The sequence below is a fragment of the Candidozyma auris genome, chromosome 3 (assembly GCF_003013715.1).
Source record: "Candidozyma auris chromosome 3, complete sequence".
NCBI lineage: Eukaryota > Fungi > Ascomycota > Pichiomycetes > Serinales > Metschnikowiaceae > Candidozyma > Candidozyma auris.
Window position 1 is genome coordinate 1132643 of NC_072814.1, and position 16690 is coordinate 1149332.

General features: G+C 46.4%; 9 protein-coding genes across 9 annotated transcripts; 2 read left to right on the plus strand and 7 right to left on the minus strand. All coding sequences in view use genetic code 12, as the record gives it.

Annotated features, from left to right (window-relative positions):
• Positions 1–470: 470 nt before the first annotated feature.
• Positions 471–1682, plus strand: AGE3 (Age3p; the record flags this gene model as incomplete). Its single annotated transcript, XM_029033025.2, has 1 exon — positions 471–1682. The coding sequence occupies one exon, from the start codon at positions 471–473 to the stop codon at positions 1680–1682; it is 1212 nt and encodes a 403-aa protein (XP_028893340.2).
• Positions 1683–1855: 173 nt separating this feature from the next.
• CWH8 (dolichyldiphosphatase) lies at positions 1856–2548 on the minus strand (the record flags this gene model as incomplete). Its single annotated transcript, XM_029033024.2, has 1 exon — positions 1856–2548. The coding sequence occupies one exon, from the start codon at positions 2546–2548 to the stop codon at positions 1856–1858; it is 693 nt and encodes a 230-aa protein (XP_028893339.2).
• A 282-nt stretch (positions 2549–2830) lies between these two features.
• Positions 2831–5434, minus strand: CJI96_0003153 (karyopherin beta; the record flags this gene model as incomplete). The annotated part of the gene is made up of 1 exon (XM_029033023.2): positions 2831–5434. One exon carries the CDS (start codon positions 5432–5434, stop codon positions 2831–2833), a length of 2604 nt encoding a protein of 867 aa, XP_028893338.2.
• A 642-nt stretch (positions 5435–6076) lies between these two features.
• Positions 6077–7801, minus strand: SEP7 (septin SHS1; the record flags this gene model as incomplete). Its single annotated transcript, XM_029033022.2, has 1 exon — positions 6077–7801. One exon carries the CDS (start codon positions 7799–7801, stop codon positions 6077–6079), a length of 1725 nt encoding a protein of 574 aa, XP_028893337.2.
• A 742-nt stretch (positions 7802–8543) lies between these two features.
• On the plus strand, positions 8544–9275 carry CJI96_0003155 (NADHX epimerase; the record flags this gene model as incomplete). The annotated part of the gene is made up of 1 exon (XM_029033021.2): positions 8544–9275. One exon carries the CDS (start codon positions 8544–8546, stop codon positions 9273–9275), a length of 732 nt encoding a protein of 243 aa, XP_028893336.2.
• Positions 9276–9437: 162 nt separating this feature from the next.
• Positions 9438–10814, minus strand: CJI96_0003156 (uncharacterized protein; the record flags this gene model as incomplete). The annotated part of the gene is made up of 1 exon (XM_029033020.2): positions 9438–10814. The coding sequence occupies one exon, from the start codon at positions 10812–10814 to the stop codon at positions 9438–9440; it is 1377 nt and encodes a 458-aa protein (XP_028893335.2).
• A 1976-nt stretch (positions 10815–12790) lies between these two features.
• Positions 12791–13744, minus strand: ABP140 (tRNA(Thr) (cytosine(32)-N(3))-methyltransferase; the record flags this gene model as incomplete). The annotated part of the gene is made up of 1 exon (XM_029033018.2): positions 12791–13744. One exon carries the CDS (start codon positions 13742–13744, stop codon positions 12791–12793), a length of 954 nt encoding a protein of 317 aa, XP_028893333.1.
• Positions 13745–14640: 896 nt separating this feature from the next.
• CJI96_0003158 (TRAPP subunit TRS23) lies at positions 14641–15165 on the minus strand (the record flags this gene model as incomplete). Its single annotated transcript, XM_029033017.2, has 1 exon — positions 14641–15165. One exon carries the CDS (start codon positions 15163–15165, stop codon positions 14641–14643), a length of 525 nt encoding a protein of 174 aa, XP_028893332.1.
• A 442-nt stretch (positions 15166–15607) lies between these two features.
• Positions 15608–16528, minus strand: CJI96_0003159 (uncharacterized protein; the record flags this gene model as incomplete). Its single annotated transcript, XM_029033016.2, has 1 exon — positions 15608–16528. The coding sequence occupies one exon, from the start codon at positions 16526–16528 to the stop codon at positions 15608–15610; it is 921 nt and encodes a 306-aa protein (XP_028893331.2).
• Positions 16529–16690: the final 162 nt, after the last annotated feature.

Sequence of the window (16690 nt, forward strand, 5' to 3'; positions counted from 1 at the left end):
GCACAGGCATTATGGTCCCTCAGCCGTGCCACCTGCCAGAAAATACGAAAAGAGAACACACGTGTTTCTAACTTGATAAATAGTTAGGTCTGAATATAGACCGATGCTTATCAAACAAGCAATACAGATCATGACCAGGAATCATTTCGTTCCTTCAGTTTGCTATCTACACATCACTCTGAGGGATAAGCGTTTTGGCTGCGAAAACCGTTCTTGACCCACCGGACACAGACTTCCAGATGTGAGCGTCCAATGCCTCCAGATAATTAGAAAACCTTCATGATTTGAATAATCCTTTTTTTTTAAAATCCCTCCATTTGTCTTCAACTCAATCACTCAATCAAATGCATCACTCTTGCCTGACACGGACTCGTCCCGCCCCAATCGCTGCCTGTGCACAGATAGTCTTCGCGCAACTCAACTCGTAACACCCATCTGCCAAATACACTGAACTTTCCAACAACTCAGCTATGTCCATCGATCCGGAGACCCGCCGCAAGCTCTTGTTGCTTCAGAAAAACGGCGCCAACAAGAAGTGCTTCGACTGCGGCGCGTTCAACCCGCAGTGGGCCAGCCCGAAATTTGGGATCTTCATTTGCCTCGAGTGTGCGGGCATACATCGTGGATTGGGTGTTCACATCTCGTTTGTGCGGTCGATAACGATGGACCAGTTCAAGCCAGATGAGGTGTTACGCATGGAAAAGGGGGGAAACGAAAACTGCAGAGCTTTTTTCGAGAACCACGGCCTCGACACTTCTCTACCTGCCAAGGCCAAGTTCGACAACTATGTGGCTGCAGATTACAAGGAATACTTGACGTGTGTGGTTGAAGGGCGTGAGTATGAAGAGAAGGATCACACTGGAGAGATTTTGCCCACTAAAGATTCATCAACTGCTGGTGGAGCCGCTGGTGGAGCTGCTGCTGCGCCCCCCACTGCCAAACCACAGGTGCCTGTCATTGACAAGTCCCACAATGAGGCGTATTTTGCTCGTCTAGGTTCTCAGAACGAACAAAGGCCAGATGATCTACCTCCGTCTCAGGGTGGGAAATACTCTGGCTTTGGCAACACACCTCAGCCAGCCGCTAACGGGAACAATAAGAGTTCGTTCGCAGGGTTCTCGCTTAACAAGTTTCAGGAGGACCCGCTTGGGACCTTTTCCAAAGGCTGGGGTCTTTTTTCGTCAACTGTGGCCAAATCTGTTAATGAAGTGCACGAGTCTGTGATAAAGCCGGGGTTCCAAAATATCCAGGAAAGCGATTTGGGGCTCGAAGCAAAGAGGGCCATGGCACAGTTTGGACAGAAAATGCAAGAGACAGGTAAGTACGGCCAGGAAACCTTTCACACGTTCACCAAAGACGTGCAAGATAAGGGACTTAACAACACGCTCGAACTGCTTTTGCTGAATCTCAGTCTCAAGGAAAGAGCACAAGTGGAAAACGCTTTTGGCCTCCAAAAGCCAGAGTCAAAGACGCATCTCGATTCTGCCAGCAACACCTCTTTCACGTCCAACAGTACTGCCGGCAAAAACACCGGCAACAACACCAGCAACAACACAGAGCAAAACAGGTATGTACCGCTCTCAAATGGCCCACAAGCTACTCCAGCACCCTCTGTTGCCAAAACCACCCCTACTGCTCCGACCAGCTCTGCATCCAAGGATGACGAGTGGGATGACTTTTAGCGTAGCCAGAACACATCAATATATTACAGAGAGAAGGTTGCCTTCTGGCGGCCTTGATTAGAGGTCAATATACCAATTCAGAGAATCAACATCTGCACAATTTTGTCACATCATCCGACTCTATTAAAGTAAAATTTTCTATGCAATAATCTCTAAAGTGATAAAGAGGGATTTCATTTGTCCCTCATAATACCCTTTCTAAAAACTTTTCTTTCTTCTGACACCTCGAACTCCTCCTTGTAAGTTTGATAGCAGTGATAGTACGAGTCCTTGACCCAGAAGATTCTCACGATTCTCCATGAGAGAACCCAGTCCACAAGACCCACATCACGAGCCAATGAAGCTACTACGAAATACCCTGTTCCCATAACGAGTCCCACAAGCACTCCAACAAAGACCTGCTCAATTGTATGGTACATCAAGTACACCCTGGAAAACGCCACCCCAAAGGCAGCAGAGCCTAGAGCCAAGACACCTACCGCCTTCCCTCCTCTTCGAAGCGGCACCTTCATCAAAATTGTGCATATATAGTATGATGCAAAAAAACCCATGAATTGTGAGTGAGCAGATGGCATTCCATACGTGAGTCCATACGAACCAGCGCCAAAATCTTTATGAAAATCCGGACGCGGCTGTTTCACAATGCACTTGACCACCTTGTTAGTCAATTCTCCCAAAAGATGGCCGCCAACCGCGATGACTGGCTCAATCTCTCTGGTGATGAGGAACCATGACGTGTAGAAGACCATAATGTATATGGGGAGAAGGGAAAACTGGACACAAACTGTGGAGATGAGGTCATTGGGGTTGTATAAAATGTATGTATGGTCGAACGGTATCGTCGAGGCAGTAGCCAAGGGCTCCATAATGCAAATTTTCGGAGTGGGGTCTTGGTGATGTATCAAATACAGGGTAGTTTTCGCACCTTGTTGATACTGGTTTGCATCCTACAATTTGCTAAAGAGATGTATGCATTAAACCATCAGGGTCTGACGACGATAAAATTTGTCATGAAAAGATGTATGTATAGAGGATGATATGTAGAGAATGAAGAATTAGAGATGACGATGAGGTATAAGAGAATGAGAGATGAGAGATGAGATAAGAATGTAGGAAGATGGATGTAAGGGTGAGGTGAGCGACACGCTTTATGCAATTTGCCTCTTCTGCCTGTCTCTGGCCCATCTGGCAGCGTCCTTGGTCAGTGAGGAGTAGCCAGTGTTCGAGCGTGTCCTCTTGATGAACAGAGTAATCCACTCTTGCGAGTATACGTCGCGCAAGTGACCATCCGGGTACATTGCGGCAATGTCACCCAAAAGGCCGACGGCAGAGCGAGCAGCGCTTTCTGTGGTCGAGAGCTCGACGTCGCCGGCAATCTGTTGAAGCAACTGGAAGATTGGACTGAGGTAGTTGAAAAGCAACTCGGGCTTCTTGTTCAAACTGCTCACAATACCAACATAACAGTCCAACACTGCTTCTTTCAAGTTTGCGATATAATCCAAGGTGTCAAACAGGTTGTCTTCAGGCACCGTATTGGCAAGTTGCGTACACACGTTCATTACGACGTCCATGTATGGCATGAAGCCTTCCTCCACAACGCCAGCAATGTCACCGAAACACGATAAGATGGCGGGCTTCAAGTCTCGTTTCGCATTGTCGTTGCTCAAGTCCCTACCCAAGATATCCATCAACCCGTCCAAGTAAGTGGTAATGCCCGGTCCCAATGATTGAGCAAGGTCAGCAACAAGACCCACCGCAGTATTACATGTAGGTGATTCAACGTTATGCAAAGCTTTCGTCAAGAATGGCAAGAAAGACTCCATGTACTTCATAAAATCGGTTCCCACGGCAGAGGCAACAGCAGAGATGGCAATGAATATATCTTCTTCAATCAAAGCGTTTGGTTCTTGAGCACCCAACAATTTTAGTAATAGCGTCATCAAATTGTCGGCTGCACTCGAAACTTCGTTACTGAGTCTTCTGATAATACTAGTGAGCAAAGACAAGATATTGATCTGCAATTCCTCGAGCATTGCACGGGCCTCAGTTGTATTTGCTTGCTGCTGCATGCCAATGGTGGCCTCTAGTCTGCTCAACACTTCACTTGCAATGCTGTGAATGACAGGCATGGTATCGTAGGCACTATAACTCACAAAAGCGGATAAAGCCTCGTATGCTGATGCTCTCGAGTTAAATTCGTTGTCTGATTTGTCTGTTAGTTCAACCAACGCGGGCACAAACATTTGGTAATAGATAGACATCAGACTTGACTGTTGAGTCGGAGCGTCTTTGCAAAGCTGCTCAAGAATGTTCATCAATGCCCAGCAGCAGTTAACAGAAACCTTTGGATGATCTTTCAAGCCGTGCAAGAAGCCTTCTAGTAAAGGTGGCAACTCAGTACTCTGATTGATAGTATTAAGAGCGACTTCTGTGATCTTACCCAAACACCAAGCAGCGGTCTCCTTCACTTGCAAAGTTGGGTCGCCAAGCAAATGCAAGATGGGGTTCATGGCTTGCTGAATTGGTTCTTTGAGATGCTCGATATCCTGGCCATCGAGAATGGAGCCGAAAGCCATGATAGCAGCTTCTCGGTCTCTCCACTCTGTCAGGCCGATGTTTTCGGCAAAAAACTGCAAAGTTGGGTTGACAACATACATTCCTGTGGTCGTTGCAAACAATTGCAAACAGGAACCGGCAGCCATGGCCACCGACCAATCATCGTCCTCAGGGTCTTCGTTTTGCTTCTTCAATAACTTTAATAGCACCGGCAAGACATCTTTTGTTGCAAAAAGAGCGAAGTTGTAATTCTGAACTTCCGGTGGGGGTTGCTCACCACGTTCAGCATAATCATGTTGAGTATAGGCCAACTCGAATTCTTCTTCACACACAGTTGACCAGAACTCAATGGCCATACACGCAACGTTTTGATCTTCGCTTTCCATTCCAGATATGGTCAACACATAGAGAGCTTTCTCCATATAAACAGGCATAAATCGGTAGTACATGGCCACGATCTTTGTAAGACACGCAAACGCAGCGGCCTGGAGGTCAGAATCGTCCACCTGAGAAGCCTCACAGACAACTTGCATGATAAAATTACGCTCACCTTCCCTGGCGAAATTGTTCTTAATAAATTGCAACGAGTTGATTAACGCATTCAACGCCGTGAGGCGCACTCTAGTTGAAGGCTCCGTCCCCTGAATGCCTTGCACAATGGCAATCAAGATGCCATTCGACTGCGCAAGAATCGCCGGATCATTGGCATCTGCGCTCTCACAAATGTAACCAATTGTAAGCAAACAAGCTCTTTTCACGGCTACGGGGTTCTCCGCCTTTGTGTGTTCTATAATGGTTGGAATCAAGTCCTCCCACGCATTCTGGGGCAATTCGTAGAGGGCAATGCTCGACACCAACTGCGAAACGGTCGTCACCATTCTCTCGTCGTCGCTAAGCAACGTCTTGATCGAGCTTTCTTTAACCTTCTGCTTCGCGTCAGCACCTAACAGCACCCATCGTTCTTGCTGCTGCACTCTCGTCCTCGGGTCTTTAGCAGTCAACTGGTTCTTTATGCCCAACGCCGAAAGCATTCTGATTTCGGGCTTTACTGACTCGTTAACCAACACCTCGGCCAAGTAAACCATGTACTCGGGGTAAGACGAGGCGGCAAACTCGGACAATTGGCGATTGGCCTCATTACGGGTGTTGGCGTCGGTTCCGTAGTAGGCGGAATTTAAAAGTCCGGTAAGATCCATTTGCACTATTCTCTGATGTGGGGGAATGCTTCGTGGGTTCGAAGAAGAGAAGGGATGCTCTTGGAATTTGCTGGTGGACTAGAGTGAAGTAGGAAGCTTACTTTTTGGTGAAGGAACAGCTTTCACACTAAAGGCGCTGCCGAAAAAGACACAGACAAAAGGTCGTGCGATTTCCAAAAAGAGACGATATGAGCGCCACTTTTATCGTTTCTGTGTATATATAATCTTCAAAAAAAGATGACTCTATGAGAGAAGGGTTTTACTTAATTGACTTCAAAGTGGTCGTTTACTATCTCGTGGAAGACTAATGGTGTTCCTGGTGGTGAGTTTCCAGATCAGTGGCTGCGATGGAGTTCACTGCAGTATCACGCTCGCGAAGGAAGTAATTCGTAAACCAAGACGGATAATTCCTTAAACGCAGCGCACATGGCAATTTGTGGAAGCGGAGTGGACAAAGTATTCCAGCTGCAAAACAAGTTCTAAAACTTTTTTCCATTTTTTTTTCTTTGACAAAACCACTGACTACTCGGCTCATTGCGCACAGCAATTTCGCTTGCCGCTGTTGCCTTGCTTGCTTCCATTAGTCCATTGCACATACTATGACGCGCTCTGGTATTTTGACTGACTGCTTTTCAGTGTGTCTCACTTCTGACTAACAACCAGATGCAAGTCGGTGAGCGTTTCATCCTTTTTGATGGCAAACGTCTTCAGTGTCTCCAGCTCTTTCTCTGTGTCTCCACCTTCTGTGTTTACAGATGTAGTCCCCGAGAGGGCTTGCTTTTTCTTGTACGCCTCCAATTTTTGCAAGAGCATCTTCTCCTTCGCCTTTAATGCAGCAGCCTTCTGCTCCAAGCTCTGTGCTCTGTTGGCCAACTCTCTTGCACTGGCCTGCTCCATCTCCTCTAGCTTCTGTTGTCTCTCTAAGATTCTTTCATGTCTTATCACGTACGGCACCGTCTCAGAGATCTGTCTCAAGTGGCTTCGTTGAGGACCGATGGAGTATCTCTTAAACGAGCCGTTAGCACGGTCGTAATGACTATACTGGCTCTCACGCTCAGAAGCGTTGGATATAGACGACGTAAAGGACGCGTTTTCTTTGACCTTGGGTGATTTGGAGGAAGTTTCATCTGATATGAGCATCGAGCGAGGCTTCTTAGACAGACTCAGCAACATCGAAGTGTTATCGTCAGACTCATTCTTATCCTGGTCAAGCTTGAAAGCAGACTCGTCCGTCAACTTGGCCAAGTTTGATAACGAAGGTACTGCGTTGGCAATACCCAGAGGGGCATCCGTCGAATCGTGGAATGTCTCTTCTTCATCATCGTTGATGCCTTTACCGGTAACACCTGTCAATCTTTCGGTTCTGTATGTCTCATACAAGAAGTCGTGAGTTAAGTCCTTCAAGTCTTGCAAATGGGAGCCCAAAAGCACCGACTTCAAAATCGGGAAATCGGAGTACTTTGGATTGTTCACGTCTACAAGTCCCCATGGGTATTGCCTTGCCTTCACGACCTTGGTTTCGCCAGTGTTGGTATCCTTGATTTCGAAATCCTGCTCCGAAGCTATTATAGCGAATGGCTGCAATCTCGTCAAGAACTTACACTCCTGAATCAAGTCGTAGTCCTCAGCCTCGTCGTACTCGCTGACAAAGTTGTCGAACTGGAACACGGGAACGTTGAAACGTTCAATGTCGATTTTGATCTGCTGTTTGAAGTGCTGAATTTCTTCCAATGTGAAGGAGTCAGCACGGCCAATGACCGGGATGATATTCACGTATTTGGCCAATCTTTTCATCGTGGAAATGTCCAAGTCACGCAAACCGTGACCAGTCGGCGTGATGAAGTAGAGTAAACAGTGGACACGCGTGTCCACGAAACGAGGGTTTCTCTTAATTCTCGTTTCCTCTGCCAAAACCAAGTCGAACTGCTGCTTCAAGAAATTCTCAATTTCAAGGTAGCACATTTCGTTGTTCAAGTTCTCGCCAAACCCGGGAGTATCGATGATATTTAGCTGCATTCTGATCCCGTCATCATCGATGATCTCCACCTTGGTCTCTGTGAGAGCGATCCCCGGCTCTTCCTGAGCACTTGTTGGGTCAAACTCGTTTGTGGCCAAGATTGACGCATTGGGTAAATTGACGTTTTGAGCAGAAGTGAAAGCCAACGTCTTGGTATCGCCCAGCGCGTCTACACCTTCATACTTGTGGCTCATGACTTTTCTGTTCAACAAGCAGTTGACAAAAGTCGTTTTGCCCGTTCCGGGTTCGCCTGCCACCATGAAAGTGAACTTGACAGCTTTTTTAGCGTCTTTTCTATAGTTGATCATGGGCGACGACAGGGTCATCGAGGCCAGGTCGTTGTAGTCCATCGTTAGGGTTCCAGTGTTTTCGTTAGGCGGTGCCTGAGGTGTTGTTTTTTCGAGATCTGGGCGCGGTAGCTGTGTGGAGGATGGAGGAGGCGAGCCTGTGGAAGGAGGAGAGAGAATGTAAGCGGTGAAGAGGAAAGAGTTTCGTTGACTTCTTATCAAAAAATCTTCTTCTTTTTTTCTCTTTAGGGCAAAGTATGTGGAGTATTACAGCTGAGGGCAGTCTCTATCTGAACTCGTCTATGGTTCTAGTAACAGGACGTTGTCCGTTTGGGTGGTGGTAATTGCAGCATTTCGCAGCCAGAATGCCCTAATGAATATTTCTGTGATTTTTCCCTGCAACAAACAATCGGCAGATCTCACTCCATGTTTGGTGATATAAACGGTGGCAAAGGATCCAATTGAGGCACCTGAGAATCTATAGTCAGAAGTATATGTCCATGTTGGTGCATTTATACGGTAAAGTATAGCGCTACTTGTCAATCGTACAGCAAGGGTCAACCAAAAGTGTTTTTTTTTCGAGGCATTTTGAAAAAGAGAAAAAATCCATCTTATCTAGTTTGTAGTCCCAACTCTTTGATTTTACAGCCGCTAGTGGGTCTACATTGAAATACTTCAGTCTCTTCATGCATCGGCCCACTACATGATAGTGTGCACATATGCCTTCCCCAGATATATATAAGGAGACAGGGAGTACTACTTCCTCTTACTCGAACCAAATAGTTCGAACTTCAAATTTAACTCAATGTTCAAAACCCTCTCTGCGAAGGCTGCAGCACAGCTCGATCAGGAGCTCATGTCCTCTGGAGCCTACTCAATTGACCAGCTCATGGAACTAGCGGGTCTAGCGGTTGCGAAAGCAATCTACAAGCAATTTCCTCCAGATGTCCCCATTCGAGGCCCTGCTCCCAAAGTGTTGGTGCTAGTAGGTCCAGGTAATAATGGTGGAGATGGCTTAGTCTGTGCTCGTCACTTGAAGCTTTGGCGCCATTACGAGCCTGTGGTGTACTATCCTAAGCGGCCTCAGAAAGACCTCTATCAGCGTCTCACCACACAGTTGCGGCACTTGGGCGTCGAAGAAATCGAAACGCTTGAGGATGTCAAGAAGCTTACAGCGGAGCCCTCGCTCAAGATCATAGTAGACTCACTCTTTGGCTTCTCCTTCAAGCCACCGGTGAGAGAACCTTTCAAGGAGCTTATTGATCATTTGGCAAGTAAAAAGGGTGAAATTGCTCCCATAGTAGCAGTGGATATTCCGTCCGGCTGGGACGTGGATGACGGCCCTCAGGACACAGATATCGGCGCTTCGGTACTTGTGAGTTTGACTGCTCCAAAACCTTGTGCTGAGAAGTTTGCTGCTCCAGGGAAGGTACACTATTTGGGTGGACGTTTCATTAGCGACAATGTGGCTCAGCGGTATGGTATCAGTGACTTGATCAAGCTGTACTCCAAAGATGATTTGATCGTGAAGTTGTAAGGTGAAAGAGGAACTCCTAGGCATCCGAAAGTGATCTTGTGAATCCTGAACCAACAGCTACATAGTTGCAATGTGATACCCATGGTTCTTGCGTCTACAAAAGCTTACTCCAATAATCTATTATATAGTACAGATAGGACATGCTTGGTTTTCGGTAGTATTCTAAATTGGACCCATAATGCGTACGTTTGTACGAAATGGGATGGGCTCAAACTTGGTTTGACGAGACGGAGAGACTGGCTGAGATGCTGGCTTAAACACCGGCGCCGACTTTGGTGGCGGTAGCGGTTTTGAAGAGAGATCTACTGTCTTCCTCAGTGCGATTGGTTGCAAAGAAGGATTAGGCTGGGAGACAGCTCTAGGCTTTACTCTTTCTTGTTTTGTGTCTCGGGGTTTTGGGGCCACTTTGCTAAATCGCTCCTGCGATAGAAGCTTATATTCTTTGGGTATCATAAAACGGGATTTGTCGTACTCGGCGCCAAGATCTAGACAAAATGTCACTTTTTTGGAATCTGTAGGACAGATGGAGTTGGGCCTGGTGTTGGTGTTCGGTTTTGTTGGCACTGGGGGCAACGACTTGTTAGGAAGTGAAGAAAATCTGTGTTCTTTCGGTAGGAAAACTGCATCAGACTTCTCTGGAGAGGAATAAGAAGTCATTGGAGACTTTGAGGGGGAGAGTTGCGCCATACTGGCGGAATCTGGAGGCAATAAAGTCTTTGGGGAAGTGAAAAAGGAGATTTTTGACAGTGCTGGTAGAGAATATTGCAATGGAGCATCCTCGGACGATCTCTGTGTGACTCCTGATGCCGGCTGAGGAATCCACAACGACCCTTCGCTAGCTATGCTTTCAGCACTAGTCAACACTGAATGGCTATCGATATCGCTGCCAAAGTTGTACAGCTCATATGTTCTGCAAGTACTAATAGTACTGACGCTTCTTCTTGGAATATGCTGAAGGAAATTACCACTCAAGTCATCAAGGTAGTTTTTTCTTTCTGGTGGAGGTTGTCTGGGCAGCCCTTCCTCCGAATAAGAGTATTTTGAGCTTGGATTCGACGAGAACAACTCACTTTCCTCTTCGCTACTTCCATCAGAGTCAGACGGAAGGGGTGGCAATTCTGATTTGTATCTGAGTCTATTTTCGTCAAAAGTTTGCTTGTTCAAGTCAAATGAATTCAAGTCCTCCAGCGACAGATAGCTTCTCCTCACTTCCTCCGACTGCACTCTTCTGGGTCTCAGCTTATCTGAGAACACCCTAAATTTGCCCGTGGCCCTGTTGTACACTGGAACATTGGGAATATCTTCTAGCCTGAGAGAACCTGGGTTGTACGAGGCCACTGCAGAGGACCAGTCGGTGTTGTATCTCAGAGACCGTAGCAAGTCCGCTTGCAACAAGTTTGGCGGCTTTTCTGAAACGGTTCTTCTAGAAGGAAGAGGCTGTTTTTGAAAGAAGGTATCACTAAAGCGTCTTCTGTCCTTGGTAGGATTGGCTGCAAATGAGCGCTGTTTGGGCACCTCTAGGGGAGAGGAATCAAACATGGCCAAAGAAGAAGATTTGAGAAGGTGGCTGAAAAAAAGAAAGAGGATATGGATGAAGTGACCAAATCGGACATTATGTATGGAAGCCGAACCTGCAAAGGTGGAGGCTGGTTCAGCGCAAGAAGGGAAGTGTGCATCTTGCCGAAAGTCTATGGAGCGAGCCTGGTATCGAGCCGAGCCCAGAAGAGGAAATAAAAAAATACCAAGAAGGAAACAAGAAAACCTTCTCACTGAAAGTTGAATCTTGTAAGTGAATTTGACAGCTTATTTTTATTCTGATTTGGCTTTTTTTTTTTTTTTTTTTTTCATGGGATCATCGCCAGGGCTTAAGCTGATTTCCCCGAGTGCGAGGAGGGTTGAGGTGGCTGGCTGTTGTGCAGTGGAGACCGTTGACAATGGGACGAGAAAACAAGGAAGGGAGACAGGAGCGGAAGACAGAAAAAGACAAAGACAAAAATAGAAGAGAGTTACGGAAGCGCCGGAAGCAAAATTAAAGAAAAGTAGCCGGGTGGCTAAATGACGCTGTTTACGTTGAATTGGCTGAGTCGCCTCGGGATCTTGCATTTTTCGCAGCCAAGTAACCGCTCAGCAGTTTTCGCTTGCTCAAGAGCCCTGGCGATTATGGCTTTCTGGGTTGATAGCGAAATGAGTTCGAAATTAACATTCACGATTTGGAGCTGATGTCGCTGTCTTTGTATTGCTGATACCAAAATCTTCGAAAATTGCTGGTATTTGCAAAAATGTAACCGAGGCGGTGAAGTGCTGCGAATGTGCTCCACGAAAACCATGAAGCTCGCAGCCTAAGCGCCTGAAAATGGTGCCCAGCTTCTGGAGTCCGCCAAACTAAATTCAAGGCGATGTCATACATGTAAGGTATCTAATGTATGCTACATTTATTCTTGTTGGTAGCCACTTGAAGAAGTTGAAAAAGGTTGGACAATCCTAGTGCATCATCACCAATGGCTGCTGAATTTTACCGGCCAGCCACTAACCTACTACCCTTTGAGTACATCCCTAATATCAAACCCTATCGAGTGGCTTAAGTTCCCAGTTTTCACTTTTAACTTCCTACCAACTCTCTTTTTTCTACCGGCCCTTTTATCGCCTCCTACCTCCTACTACTGTGAGCTTCCTGCACCTCTTTGCTCTCCATGACCGTCCACCAGTCTGTGTGGAACGGCCTCATCAACGTCAAGGTCGTCTATAAGGATTCTGCTTTCCTCCTATACGTACACAGAAACTCATACTTCCCATTACACTACCCGGTGATTGCCAAGTTCTTTAGCGCGCTTGCTCCCACTGGCCTCACTTCAACTCCATTATGGCTTGAGCACGAAGACGTGCCTATCAAGTGGAACCTACCGGTAGGCGTATTATATGATTTGCTTTATCTACCGGCTAACAAGCACAAGAGGCATCAATGGACGCTTTACTTGAAGTTCAATACGCCGTCGCTGGTTTATCCATCGAACGACATAATTCCTTTTTCTATAACGTCTAAATCTATTGACTATGTCTCCATGCTATCTCAGGTCATTGTGAATCAGCTCAAACAGTCGACTTTTGTCATGAATGGTAATGCAAGGGCAATGATGAGTTTGAGTGAAGATGACTCCCGCACACTATGGAAGGCCATCGCTGATCACGACTATGGCAGCTTTCACGCCGTTGCCAAAAAGCTCCATTCTAGAGGTCAACAAATCCAGCGAATACCCGTGAAATTGTACATCGCTGGCACCTCAACAATGATTCAGGCCCCCATTTCGCCAGGAACTTCAGAAAATCCAACCACAATGAACGACTTGTTACATAAATGGGCACCTTCCATATTTGACAACTCTTCGGCGTTGACTTCAACGCCAATAATCCACGGCGTGGATGCACTGGCTATCGCAGATGAGCCGCTTTTAAAAATATGGTCCACATTCCGTCATTTGGATAATTTTCTCTATGTTGTTGTGACTATTCAACCTCAATCATAGTGGCTTACGGAAGACAGCCTGAAGCCAGATTCTGTACATCTTAAGCTGCTTCTTCCTGTTCACAAGTAAGCGCCTGTCAGTTGCGATCTTCTCTTCCTCAAAGGGACCGTTGGTGCAGAAGATTTCTCTGAGCTCTTCCTCGGTGAAGAAATATACTCGCGTGCCGTCTCCACGAATATAGAAGTTATCGTCAAGCAAACGGCCCTTCTTGAAACGAACTTGGGCCAAGTCGTAGCGACCGTAATCTCTGAAAAGGATCTGTCCACCAGGCTTCAACACTTTCTGGAGGTTGTTTATGGCATGCTTCCATTGGTCGGGATGCAATGCAGAAAAGACAAATACCATGATGACAATGTCACAGGAGTTTGGCTCCAAGTGTTCAGGCAATGTTCCCTCTGGGTTGGCTAGGTCCCAAACTGAAGAAAATGCAACACCCTTCTCGTTGTTGGGCGCATAGTTCTCGTTACTTTTTACCAAGTCGACCGCAACTTTCAGGTAGTCACAACCCACGATTTTGAGCTGAGGATTGGCATTCTGATTCAAGATTGGGTAAAAAGTGTTTCCAGCACCACACCCAACTTCCAAGATCGTCACTGGCTTGTTGTACTCTGCCCCACTAACTTCGTATAACGACGGAAACTCGATTTGAAGCCATTTCCTATCTTTGAAAAAATTTTCTTTATTGTTTTTGTAGAAGATGTCCCAGTACTTTGCAGGATTCGAGTTAAAAAGCTGCTTATCGAAATCCTTGACCGGTTGCTCGTACTGCTTCGCGATGAGCTCTTCAGCTTGTTTAACCTGCTCTTCTCCCCACTCTACATGGTCCCAAGCGTTGTGGTCGAACACAGAATTTTCGTCGGTCAAGTACCTCTGCCCGAAGGTGAACGGAGAGTCTTTTCCGATTCTTGTGTCCAACAGTGGCTTCTGTTCTTTCACAGACAGAGTCATAATTGTGGAATGGTTGGTGATTTTTCTAGATGAGGTAGTGCACAAGGCTCCCACTATTAATACTTAATCATCAACACCACTATTTGAAGTCATGGATGGTTCATAGTCTCGAAGCTGCATGATGATTGCCAATATTTGAGTATTCTTGAACCAGCAAAATATGCTGCACGAAGCAATAGTAGAGCCTCTACCCAAGTTGATAGAGATTGATCTCTTCAAGTCCTTGAGCGCTGAAACGAATTTAACAACTAAGTGACGAAATAAGGGTCGCTTGACGTAGGTTGTGCTCTTAAACATTGAAGAAGAGAAAAGTTTTTCCTGAGTTTATGAGAGTATTACATGATTGTCTTTGTTTCAATAATAAATCTAGAGATTTGCGGTCATGGAGAAACAGAGCAAAAGATTCCGATTCCCATATTGCCAACCCTAAGAAAATTGAAGGACGAGTTTGATCTTTCGCAGAATGTCTCCGAAAACAGGCCCAATTTCGATTCTCATCCTTGCCTGTAGCACCCTGAATATTCCCCGGTCATGTACACGGTACTTCAAATAGGAAAACACCTACCATCAAAGCGTCACATTTCAACGCATTTTGAAGAACTTCAGTGCTCTTCCGGCTTCAGATTCGATATGAGCAACTAGGGGACGCATTTTTATTGACTTATCCATTGTGATAAGTCAAAAATTCCTTCGGGTGGTAAATTCTGCTAGGAAGCTAGATACCACCTCCAATACAGCAACCAAGTGTGGAAAATCCTGATTGAAGAGAGTGTCAAAAGCGGTGTAAGCTTATAGCATACTTTCGACTCAAATTTACCACAAGCACCGTTCTAGTGGCTGTACCAGCGTCCAGTAGTTTTACATCTTTGACAAAATAACATCAGTTCATCACACGATCACCTTGCGAGCTCTTGAACTTTTGACTCAAACATCGTGCTTTTAATTGGCATGTCTAGCGAGTAGAAGGGGTCCTTCATCACGTAATCGCAGTAGTAAAGGTAGCATTGCTTGTAGATATTACTCGCTGCTTCGAATTGTCTCTTCAGGGCGGACGGCTGGCCAGCTTGCGTAGTGACAGCGCCCACAGGAGACGTTATTATGATAAATTTCACTCCTGTCAATGTCTGAAATACGTACAAACTGAAAAGGTCTGTGTCAATGTTAGAAAGTCCCAGCTTGTTCACGTTCGGCGTGTGTGCTTTGCCCGAGAGAAGAATGTTACTATTTACAGTATGTGGATCTTCGTATCCATGTTTTGAACCATCAGGTTTGAGTCTGGTCGCTATGGCGTGGGCTCCATGGAGGGTTCCTGCGAGCACAAGGTAGTCGTTTGCCGAGAGCTTGGAGAGTCTGGGATTGAGGTCTTTTTGGTAGATGAGTCCACCAGCTTTATTGAGGATGAGTATGCTGTAGACATCCATGGTGGAAATTGAACGAAAGATGTGGAACTTGTTTGGTGATCTCGATGAATATATACCTTGTGGAATAGCGTTGATGTTCGCGCTTGGGCAGGTAGAGGAATGGGTGCAAAAAGAAGAAGGAACAAGGGTTGAGAGGGGTGAATTTTCAAAATGATGGACCATATCGGAAGATATGAACTTTAACACTACCTACTCTTTCTTTGGTAATTTACATGGTCTTTGCGGTGGTGGCATCAAAAGATTCTTTCCCTCCATTCATTGGACCAAATGTGCGAACATTGAGCTACGTTTCACGTCATAAACCGATCGATTACTATATAGTTGGCAAAGTTTTTGGGTTGCCGACCGTCATTTTGGGGATGCCTCCAGCGACATAAGCTATTAAGTCCCCATGTGCTCAACTGATAAAACTAAACCTTCAAACCGAGTACCCACATCAGAGTTACGTTGTCCTTGACTCACTATTCTTGTAGCTGCGCTTAAGATCCTTGATGAACGTGCCGTAGTCGGGAGCATTGAACAAATGGGTTTCGGCCTGAAACTCCATGTAGTATTTTGTCAACACGTCCACCAACACCAGCAGACACAGGGTGCCCCTCACAGAAGCATACAACAAGGCAAACTCCTGTCTCTTGAACTTCAGGAAGAACCGGCCCACCTGGCTCGTTTCGAGGCTTTCCACTGCCAGCGCCGTGAGCTCTAGCCTGTCAAAGGCCGAGTCTGCGTCGGTGTAGGCGTCCAACAACGCCATCAAGTGCTTTTCGATGGCTCTTGACGTCGACTTGGGGTCATTGGCGGCGACCTTATCATGCTCTCGTAATGCAGCAGCGGCAGCAGCAGCAATGGGGTCTCGAAGCGCCAGTTCTCGTCTCGAGCGTCTTCGTGGAGCATTTCTGGGACCGTTTTTCCTCTCTTTCACAAACTCATACACGTTGATCAGGTCGTCCCGAGGATCAGCTAGCGTGCTGCCCACGGCAAGGTCGCCTAACTTGTCTGTGCCTAGAAGCATTTGCCAGAAGTCCTGAAAAAACGTGGCTAGAAAATACTCCTCCTCAATTGGCGAGTAGAAGCGGCCCGGGCGGCCTTCGAACCTCGTTTCTAGGTCCTCCAGCGGAGCAGTATTGAAAACAGGCTTTAGTCCAGGCACAATTTCAAACAAACGGTCAAACGCCGTGGCCCATGCCTCCACCGCCTCCAGAGAGGTGTCTAGCTTGGGCAATTGCAGAAATACCACGAGCACATCGACCATGATATCCTGGATATCCAGGTTGATGGCTTCGCTCTGCTGGGCCCATGAGTCTCTCTCCTCCGAATCAGCCAGTCTCACCGATAGCGCTTCGAAGGATTCTTGCACTGCCGACATGTGAAGAAGACGAAATCTGGGGTAAGTGCGATGTAGTGAGTGATATGGGAAAGGATGAAATCAAGGGAAGTGATATAATTGAAGGAAACGGGTGAAGAAGAAAAGTAAAAGAAGTGGGTGGCAGCAATAGTTTACCCCCCGGTGTGTTGTTTGTTGCAATGG